Source organism: Cynocephalus volans, chromosome 3 (assembly GCF_027409185.1).
Source record: "Cynocephalus volans isolate mCynVol1 chromosome 3, mCynVol1.pri, whole genome shotgun sequence".
In the NCBI taxonomy this organism is placed as follows: domain Eukaryota; kingdom Metazoa; phylum Chordata; class Mammalia; order Dermoptera; family Cynocephalidae; genus Cynocephalus; species Cynocephalus volans.
The window spans coordinates 7,001,023-7,011,081 of record NC_084462.1 but is presented as its reverse complement, the minus strand read 5'-3'; the positions used below and the strand labels follow the sequence as shown (position 1 = coordinate 7,011,081).

Here is a 10,059-nt window from a genome sequence, read left to right as displayed (position 1 = left end):
TCCTGCCGACCGGCCGTTTTCGAGCCGCGGCTTAGAACTTCCTCTCCCGGCGTGCCCCGCGGAATTGGGCGGGGCGCTGCGGCGGCGCCTGGGAACTCCGGACGCCCACCGTTCCTTCTCTGGGACTTTCTGCGGGTCTAGCTCGGGATTCCAGGATTTCTGAAGCCGAAGGGAAGGTTGGGGATCCAAGTTCTCTCCTAAGCACCCCGCCCCAAATGTGCGGTACACTGGCCTTCCAGCCGCCTCTAGGCGTCCGTCGTGTCCCAGGGCGGAGGATAGGGGGCGGGGTGGCCCCGAAAACTGACCTAGGAATCTCACCGCTTTCTAGTCCAGCTCTCCTTGGGTTCTTTCCCCAGTTCTCACCACAGATTTTATAGCTTTTCTTTTCGATGGCTTCCAGAGGGGGATTCAAGAATGGGGTGGGGAGGGAGAGAGGTGGGGGAGAAGGTCTTTGAGAAGACAGGGATTGCTGTAGTTCGGAGCTCTGAGGTGAACAAGGTAGAGATTAAAAGGAGGCTTTTCCTCACCACAAAAGAGTGCGTGCGTCCTAGCTGGCCCTTCCTTCTCCCCTTCCAGCGGGACCCTTCTCTCCCTTGCAATATCTCATCTCAGTTGCTTTTGCGGATGTAGGTGCAAAAAGGGGGTTGCATGGTCCTAGAATTTTTCCAGTTTTATATATTTGTGATTCTCCTCAGGTTGGGGAACGGACAAGATGACCTTCTGTGGGACAGATTCATCGCAGGAGTAATTCATTTGATCTTTATCAAGTCTTTTATTGACTGGGTGTAGTGAGGAAGCTTAGAGCTCAGCTAAGATGGTGCTGATAGTGAGAATGCAGACAGGATCAAATCCTGAAGGCCTTGAATGCTGGACTGAGGGGCTTTGATAGCTCCTATAGGCAACGTGGAGTGGGAATGAAGGGATTTCAGTAGGGGAAGGCAGGATCATATCTGGATGTTGGAAGAATCCCTTGGGGCCAGGGTGGGTGGTTGGAGGTAGGATGGTCAAGGAGGAGGCTGGGGCAATAGCTTAGGTGAAACAAAATGGAACCTGAAATGGGCCAGGAACTTGGAGAAGGGCAGATATAAATGGTATTTAGGAGGAAGAAAGAATAGACAGTGTTTGATGAACAACTGACTGAGGAGAGGGAAGAAGGCAAGAACAAGTGCTTGGGTTCTTAGCCCTGAAAGGTTATGCCTGAAATGGGAAACCTAGGAAGAAGAGTTGATTTTGGAGGAAAGGCTGCACCCAAATTGGGACATTGTATTTTTGAGGTGCCCAAGGGACTCCAAGGAGAGAGAAATCATGTTCATTTCTATACCACCCTGCTCTCCCGGTGTGAGGGAGTAATTCAGAAGACCCAGACTCTGCTAGCATTTTTTGATGAATCTAAGGTTGTCTTGGCTCCAACCCCCTCCTCCCACCAGACCCAGGAATGTGGGCCTTGCCCCTATCTTGGAACACTCCCCCCCCCATACCCCAATAAAAAGAAAGCACCAATCCTTCTTTTATCTTTCTATTGAGATTTAAAAAAAAAAAAAAAAAAAAAAAAACATTATGGATGTGGAAGTGGGGGAAGGGACAAGGCTTCTCTCTATGATTGACAGCAGGAGCTGATGAAAACCAAAAGCTCTGGGAAATTAAAAAAAAATAAAATATATATTTATACATTTATATATATCATGTTATGCATGTGAGTCCCAGAGAAGCAGGAAGCAGCAAGAAGCAACTAGCACACAAAAATACACGTGCGTGTGCACCACACACTCAAGCAATGCCATTCCTCTGGCTATGGCAGAAGCAATCCTCACCCCGACACCCACCTCCCCAACCCACTCACCTCCCCCCCCGAACAAAGGAAACTTTCTTCTTTAAGAACAGGGCCACCCAGTAATTTTTGCCCTCATGACCAGAAAAAGGAAAAGAAAAAGATCCAGATTGATAGTGCCTTTAAGGCCAACAGTGGCCATTTTCTTGTCCTCACCAAAGCAGGACATGATATTTTTAACACTGAGTCTGGAAGGCCACATCAGTGCCCCTCACAAGTACTTCATACGGTTGTCTTCAAGACTGTGGTTCTTTGCCCGGCTCCTTCTTTTGATACCACAGACAATAGTTGGGATGAAAGACATCCACTCCTTGCTTCTTTTAAAATGGCCTCTAGGCAGTGGGTTTTTAGTAAGCCTGGCAAAAATTCTGGAGCCAATCTTAGGCAAGGCTGAATGCCAGGCAGGACCTAAGGACCCAGGGTCTGTGCTTAAAGCCTCCCGCCCACTGGAAATTATTGACCTCCAGAGATTTTTAACCTAAAGGGGAGGTGCACTGTACACCCTCCTCCACTAGGAGAAAGGGGGCCCAATCCCTAGCCCCACCCCTTACCCCCCCAAACACACACATATGCACTAACTAAGGCACAGCTAGGGCGGGCGGGCATGCTTTGGCAATAAGGCCCTTGGCAGAGCCATGGAAAGGATAGCTGCAAAGAGGAGTGTGGGGTGTGTGGAGCTCAGCACCTTTGGAGGTGGGGCGGGAGGAGAAGGCGAAAGAAGTCTTAGGGCTCCTGAGGAAATAAGAATAGGTAGGTGGTCAAGAAACAGGCAGATGACAAAACCAACAGGAAAATCAACCACAAAGAGATGAGAAGCAGAAAAGGCAAAAAAGATGACAGCAAAAAAAAAGAGAAGCAGCTCAGAGGCAAACAGGATGTGGGCCACAGAACAAAACAGGAAGGAAAGGAAATGGAGAGCAAGAGGAAAGAGGAGAAAAGGAGTCAGAGAAACAGGAAAGAGCATGATAAATCAGAAAGGAAATGAAAAAGATGGGAGGGAGGGGAGACAGGAGGAGGAAATAGGAAAGGAAGAGAAAATGAGGACCCAGTAAAAAAAACTTGGGAGAGAAGAATGAAGCAGTTGGAAAGAGGGAAATGGGAGCCCCTTGGGGGAATCTTAGACCTTGACAAAAACCAGACGGGCAGAGTACACCAGGTCCGCTACGTAAGCCAGAAGGTTGATGGCCGTCAAGATAGCCACGGCCAGTCGGCGGTCCCAGGAACACACATAGTGGGTGTGTTTGCTGGCACAGTTCACATCTCTCGCCCGCTGGGGCTGGCCGCCATACCTCTCATCGAACTGGTAGAGGGGCCAGAGGATAAGAGCAGTGGCGTAGAGGAGGACGGACAGCAATGCCAGCCCTGACAGGAAACTGGGGAAAGGGATGGGCAGAACATTGGTGCAGTCCCCCAGGTTCAGCAGAATGGCCACTGCTGCCAGGATGAAGCAGATGGCATACACTGCCACGCACCACTCCAGGGCCGGCTTCTGCTGGTACAGGTCGGGGTTGCTGATAAAGGCAAAGATGACACAGGCCACAAAGGTCTCCAGCACCTTGAGCAGCCCCGGCACGGTGGCCATATAGCCAGTGATCTCGCCAGGCCGGGCCCGGGTCCAGGCCACTTCAGTGGCGTATGCCACACAAGCGATGCAGGAGAAGACGGTAGCAGCAATGGCGTGGTCTCGGGAACGGCCAGGAGACATGAACTGGACGTAGGTGGTGGGGTAGATGATGGAGGCCGAGAGGCAGAAGAGGGCGGCGTAGCAGGCATAGGTGATGGGAAAGTTGCGCCAAGACAGCGGGAAGCGGGCCTGGAGCCCGCCTAACTCGACGATGATGATGATGAGGGTCACGGCGAAGCAGAAGCACCATGTGAACATGGACCAGTTACCCATGGGCCCTGTCCAGGCGCCCACACTCGCCACCAGAGAGAAGGCCACACAAGTGGACAGCAGCTGCAGCAGGCGGAGGAGGCCCAGGGGACGAGTCAGTGCCCAAGGGGACCCCACAATGGTTGAGGACCCTAGGCCTGAGGATGATGACGTGGTTGTGATGGTGGTGCGGGTCACTGTCACCGGCATGGCTTGAGGGAACAGAAAACACACTGCCCTAATAAGGTGTCAAACATGGGAATCCAGGCCCCCCTAGTCCTTGCCTCCCCTAGAGGACAAATCAATTTGGGCTCTAGTTAGTGAGTTCCCAGGATGTGGGGCTTTCAGTTTTCAATTGGGACAGTCATGAGCATACAGGGACAAGTTGGTCACCCTGTTTCTAGGCTTGCTCCTCCCCCACCTATATCAGAACCCAGGAGTCTAGGCTCCTATTGTTCTCCTTCCCAAGAGACCCACCTTCTCTCTCTTGAGACCAAACTACTTTATTTTTTTTTTTTTATTTTTTATTTTTTTGGTCGTTTTTTCGTGACCGGCACTCAGCCAGTGAGTGCACCCGTCAGTCCTATATAGGATCCGAACCCGCGGCGGGAGCGTCGCCGCGCTGCCAGCGCAGCACTCTACCAAGTGCGCCACGGGCTCGGCCCGAGACCAAACTACTTTAGAACTACATTTCTTTCTTCCCTCTCCAGATACCCAAAGCTGTACTCTCTCTGCTCTCCTTCCCCAAGGGACTCAGCAATCCAGCTATTTAAGACTCTGGCCTAAAGCATCCTTCCTCCCTCTGCCTCCTACTACCACTTATGTGTCAAGACAAGAGGCCTGTCTTCAGGCTCTAAAACCCCCATCTCTCTACTTCCTCCATTTGGGTATCCAGGGCTCTGCACCCCAGCTTCTGTGAGCAAACTTCCTTCTTTCATCGAACAGTGACTTAGATATTTCCAGCCTTGAAACATCCAAGAATACAACCTCCCTGAGCTTACATTCTGAGGGACCCACAAATGATCAGAGATCCCAACCTCCCATTCTGTCTACTGTCACAGAGATCCCACGTCCTGGAAAACCAAGAGTTCTCCTCTCCCTTATGCAATGGGGTCTAAACTCTCAGCAGCCCCCCTCCTCTCCTCACCCCCCACCTCAGAGATCAGGCATCTATGCTCTCAGTCTAATTCCCATCGCAGATTTAAGGCTGGAGTCCTGCAACCCAAAGGAAGCTGCCCAAAAGACAGCCGCCAAAAAGAGTGCAAACCTGAAACTAAAAAAAAACTAAAGGAAGCTGAGTTCCTTATCCCCCCTACCCACTCACACACACCTAGTTCACCTCCCCCCTCTTCCCCAGAAGCTTCTGGGAAACTCAGCTCCCCACATTCCCAACTGTCCAGTCCCCAAGCCCTTTCCACTGAAATCTCTAGGCCTCACAGTTCAGTTATCTAGGGTCAGACCTCTGAACTACTGGCCCTCAGCCTTGAGTATACAAGATGCCCTAGACTTTAAGAAACTAGCTTATTTTCTTCCATCCTTCCAAAACCTACAGCTTTCACTTCCTTGTCCCAAAGACCCTCAGGAATCAAGTGCCCAGCCTCTTCAGGACCAGGTGCTCAGATCCTTCCTCAGGCCTCAAAATGTCTAATCTCTCAATGGACAACCCTAAAAGCCTCAAGAGGCCTCTCTCGCCACAGGGAAATAAAACTTCCTCCTTTCAGTGTCAGGCACACAGGAGGGCTTTAACAACTCTTCCAGGCCACTGTCTCAGAACAGCTACTAGCTCCTGAATACTCTTTTTCCTCAGTTACATGGGTTGTCTGCGACCCTCTTCCTTGGACCTCAAGATCCCCGGTCCTCTCAGGATTAGGAGTCCTGGTCCCCAGCCCCTCCTCCCTAAGACGTTGGAGTCCTGGCCCCCAGGCCCTCTGCCCTCACACTTAGGAGTCTGGGTTCCCACTCCACTCACCAGAGGTCTTAGCTGAGGACCCAACGGAGAAAGATCTGGCTGTTAAGACGGATTAAGTCACACACGTGGAAAAATTTGGTAAGAGCACCTGAGGGGGAAAGAGGACGTCAGCGTACAGCTCATACTGGGCCTCTCCCTTCCGGGACCCAGCCAACCTGCTGGACCCGCCGTGAGGTTCTGCAGCCTGGGTGCGCCTTCCTGCCTTGGCAGAGAATTGGCCCGGAGTCCCAGAAGGGACCGGGCGGTGACCCCGGGGAAGCCCCGCCCCTCTCCTTCCTCCCCTTCTACAAATTGTGTGGGCCGCAGTGGAGAGGAACGAGTGAAAGTGCACGCCCCGCGGGCCTGCGCCGGTGCTCTTGTGATCTTAACCCTGCTCGGGCCAGAGAACCCGCGCGGCCGGCTGGCGGGACGGCCCTGGGCGGTGGCTGCGGGGGCGGGCGGCCCAGCCAGGGCCAGGCGTCTCCACGCCTTATATGGGCTTTAAGTCAGCGCAGCCATCTGGAATGTGGCGGGGACCAGAAGGCGGTGCTGGGACCCCCGCCCTGCGCGGGCCTCCGGGATTGCCCGCTCCACTCATGGATATCCGGAGGGTGGGGGGCCGGACTCCCAGGTCCTAGGAGGAGAGGGCTGAAAGCCCGAATCTTGGGGTCCTAGAAAGTGTGAATTCTTGGTCCCTATAAAGACGGGCAGGGAGCCTAGACCCCCAAGATTATTTTTAAGAAAGGAATGGGCTGAGACCGCGGACTCCCGGGCTTGCCTGGCGGAGGGCCCAGGCTCCAGGCCGGAAGCTGCGCGCAGTGATGGAATCAGCCCAGGGCTCAGTAGCCACGCCCCCCACCACCTCCCGGAACGCAGGTCCCTCAGCAAGGAGCGGACCTCCCGGATGTCAGACACCTCCTGCTTCCCCACGCCCCTTCAGGACCCGTTAGCAGGAAGTCCGGACTAGCCCAACCTCCTGCGCTCTCGAAGGCGGGCTACTGTCCCGCCCAAGCCCGGGAGGAGGAAGAGGGAGCGCCATAACTCATTCAGTCTCCAGTGGAAGGTGGGTTAGCAGCGGAGAGGGGGCAAGATGGGGGAGGAGGACCTCTCGGAGGGGAGGGATACATCTCCGCCCTTAGGGCCTCCAGCCGTCGCCTGAGGTCAGAGCTAAGGAATGCACAGCCCGAGAGAGAGGGAGGGAGAGGAAACGCCCCTTCAGGCTTCTTCAGAGCCTGAGACTCCTTCGGCCGCACCCAGCACCTCAGCACCCTCCCCACCTTCACTCAAAACACCACACTCGCCATCCGGCAGTCTCAGAACCGGGACCCCGAACTTCAGCCCCTGCTCTCAACACCCAGGGATGCTAGACTCAGCCTTGTTCTCTCCTGGCTTCCCAGCTCCATCCTCCCTTTAGGAGCTCAGGTGCTGGATCTCAGCCCCTTGTCCTTCAGGGAGTTGAAAGTTCCAATTCGGTCTGTCCCCTGGGTGGGGAAGGAGTCAGTAATTCTGAACTCCACGCATTCTCTTTCCCAAACACAGGACTCCCAACCCCAAGTTCCTCCCCTCCTAAGTATCTCATTTACCAAATTCCAGCCCCTTCAACCTGTGCATCTAGGAGTCTCCATTTCTCTATGCCCTCAGATCCAAGAGTCCAGGTCCCAGCCCCCTCCTCCCTCAGACCCAGGAGTCCAGGTCTGCAGCCCCTCCTCCCTCAGATCCAAGAGTCCAGGTCCCCAGCCCCTCCTCCCTCAGATCCAAGAGTCCAGGTCCCCAGCCCCTCCTCCCTCAGATCCAAGAGTCCAGGCCCCCAGCCCCCTCCTCCCTCAGACCCAGGAGTCCAGGTCTGCAGCCCCTCCTCCCTCAGACCCAGGAGTCCAGGCCCCCAGCCCCTCCTCCCTCAGACCCAGGAGTCCAGGCCCCCAGCCCCTCCTCCCTCAGACCCAGGAGTCCAGGCCCCCAGCCCCTCCTCCCTCAGACCCAGGAGTCCAGGTCCCCAGCCCCTCCTCCCTCAGATCCAGGAGTCCAGGTCCCCAGCCCCCTCCTCCCTCAGACCCAGGAGTCCAGGTCTGCAGCCCCTCCTCCCTCAGACCCAGGAGTCCAGGTCCCCAGCCCCTCCTCCCTCAGATCCAAGAGTCCAGGTCCCCAGCCCCTCCTCCCTCAGATCCAAGAGTCCAGGTCTCCAGCCCCTCCTCCCTCAGACCCAGGAGTCCAGACCCTCAAAGCCCTTCTCTCTCATTCCTAGGATTCCCGGCCTCCAGCCCGCTCCTGCCTCAGATCCAGGTGTGCAGGCCCCGTTCCCCTTCTCTTTCAGATGTGTGACCTGTATGGGTCCAGGTCCTCAGCCCTTTCCTCTCCAGGACCCAAGAATCCTGGCCCTGCCTCAGTCTTTCTAGGCACCCGGACTTTGAGTCCCAGCCCATTTTTCTCTCTAGACCCAAGAATCCTGGAACGCTGCTTCCGCCTTCTGGGGTCCCCGAAGCCTCACCTCGCTGACCAGTGGCGACTGCGGCTGAAGCAAAGACGACAGCTGGAGACTAGAAGGGTCTGCGGGCTGGGTGGGGTCGGCGGTCTGAGGAGTGAGTGCGGGCGGGGCCGGAGGCGGGGCCCGAGGCAGGGCCAAGCTCCTTGCTGGAGCCCGGAAAGGGACTTCCCCGAGCTTGGGCTATTCCCCAGCGCCGCCCCAGGGCGTGGCCAAGATCGGGCCACGCCCTTTCCGAGGATAAATGTAGCGCAGATCTCCCTCCCTACCAGTGACGGGGGTGGGGGGCTGAGGTCACCGTTGCCGTGGCGACAAAACAGGAAGACACAACAGCTGGCGGAGTGGGGGCTCCTGGGGGCTGCCCTCCCCGACAGAGCCCTAGAGAAGTCTCCAGGGTAGGCCAGGGAAGGCCGTTACCACAGAAACCCGCGTGTTTAGGGTTTGTTTAGCTGGGACCCCCTCAGCTCAGGTCCCCGCCCCCAGTCTCACCTCACTCAATTTTCCCTCTCCTTTCCTCCCTCCTCCCTCCTTTTCTGCTCCGGTCCCCCTCGCTCTGTCATGGTGGGTGAAACCTTAGACACCTGGGGCGAAGCGGGTTGGAGGCCCAGGCCCCCCCAGTTTAATGGGGTTCGTGGGCTAGTGTCTCTGTCTCTTGGCTCCCTGAAAGAGAACTGAGTTGAGTGTGCCAATCCCTGTGCTTTTTCTTTTTTTTTTTTTAAGGATATAATTTATTAGAACTTTGAAGTTAACAATTTATTGAAGTCAGAAATAAAATATTTAGAAATCTAGAAGTCCCAGAAATTAGATCTTAAAGGATTTAGGATTCAAATAATTCCTGATAAAAAAGCTTAAATATTAAATCTCTGTGCGTCAAGAGGTTCTTGGCTAGGATCCCTGACTCCCATCCTTCCCCACAAAAACACAAATACAGATTCCTGTATTTATTTAAGGATCTTCAGCGAGAGCAAAATGATCCCCTAATTCCCTTTACCCTGGAACCCGTGTGTAATAGACTGGCTGGTAGACTTCTGGGTTTCAGATATCATAGTCGATAGGCGTGTGGGTGGGGGTGTTGGCAGCAAAATCCTGGGGCCTAGCGCAGTAGGAGTCGGAGGCACGGACTCCTGGGTTCCACATGATGCCTAGCCTAGGGGCCCAGATTCTTGGCTCAAAGAGCAGTCAAAGCTCAGACTCCTGGGTTTCCAGAGCAGATGTGGTTGCAAGCCGAGGCTCCTGGGTCTGGAACGGAGAGATATTTTTGGCCTGCATTCCTGGCTCCTGGACAGAAGGAGGGACTCAGAATCTTACTGAGGACGGGGCTGAGGCTGGGGGCTGTGGATTCCTGGTTCCTACAAGAGGGAAGGGGATCCAATGGGCCGGTGTGCCCAGGGCCCCAGAGCAGGGAAAGCAGGGTTCGTCTTTAGGCGCGGCTCTGTGACCTTAAAAGGGTCTGACCAAGCTAAGAAGGAAGAGAGAGCTGCAGGTCTGGATGTCGGGGCCCCGGGGAGGGGCAGGGCGATCCCCAGGACGCCTGGGTCCCTCCCTTCTGGCCCTCACTCACCGCGCTTTGCAGTCGTCCCGGGTGCGGCCTTCCTGGCGGCTGCTTCTGGGCGGGGCCTGGTGGCGGCTGCGGATGCTCTGCGACGCTGAGCTAACAGGGCGCTTCCCCCGCTGCTGCCGCTGCGTACCTTCCAGGCTGACAACTGAGAGGTTTTGAGGCAGAGCCCTAGGGTGGACGCCGCACTAGTCGCGAAGGGAGAGGTCGGAAGGCGTCTGGGAGATCTGTATACCCGCTATGTGCCCTACGGAGGTGGGAAGGGCTGGCGGGGGAACCTGGGCGCCGTGTGTTCTGCAGAAGTGGCGGGGGAGGAGGAGAGGGTGGGAGGAAAGTAGAGTTTGTATGCCCACTTTTGTGCCCCTGCAGAGGGAAG

At 55.4% G+C, this 10,059-nt stretch overlaps 1 protein-coding gene across 3 annotated transcripts; it reads right to left on the bottom strand.

The window, feature by feature from the left end:
* Window positions 1–1,557: 1,557 nt before the first annotated feature.
* On the bottom strand, window positions 1,558–9,768 carry MYADM (myeloid associated differentiation marker). 3 transcript variants are annotated; one of them, XM_063089717.1, is made up of 3 exons: window positions 9,690–9,768; window positions 5,671–5,758; window positions 1,558–3,913 (listed from the first exon to the last, which is right to left on the bottom strand). In XM_063089717.1, the coding sequence occupies exon 3, from the start codon at window positions 3,909–3,911 to the stop codon at window positions 2,946–2,948; it is 966 nt and encodes a 321-aa protein (XP_062945787.1). In that variant the 5' UTR covers window positions 3,912–3,913; window positions 5,671–5,758; window positions 9,690–9,768; the 3' UTR covers window positions 1,558–2,945. The 3 variants fall into 3 exon arrangements, with proteins under 3 accessions (XP_062945787.1, XP_062945786.1, XP_062945785.1); XM_063089716.1 differs by lacking the exon at window positions 9,690–9,768 and adding an exon at window positions 8,135–8,215; XM_063089715.1 differs by lacking the exon at window positions 9,690–9,768 and having other exon boundaries at window positions 5,671–6,106.
* Between the last annotated feature and the right edge of the window lie 291 nt (window positions 9,769–10,059).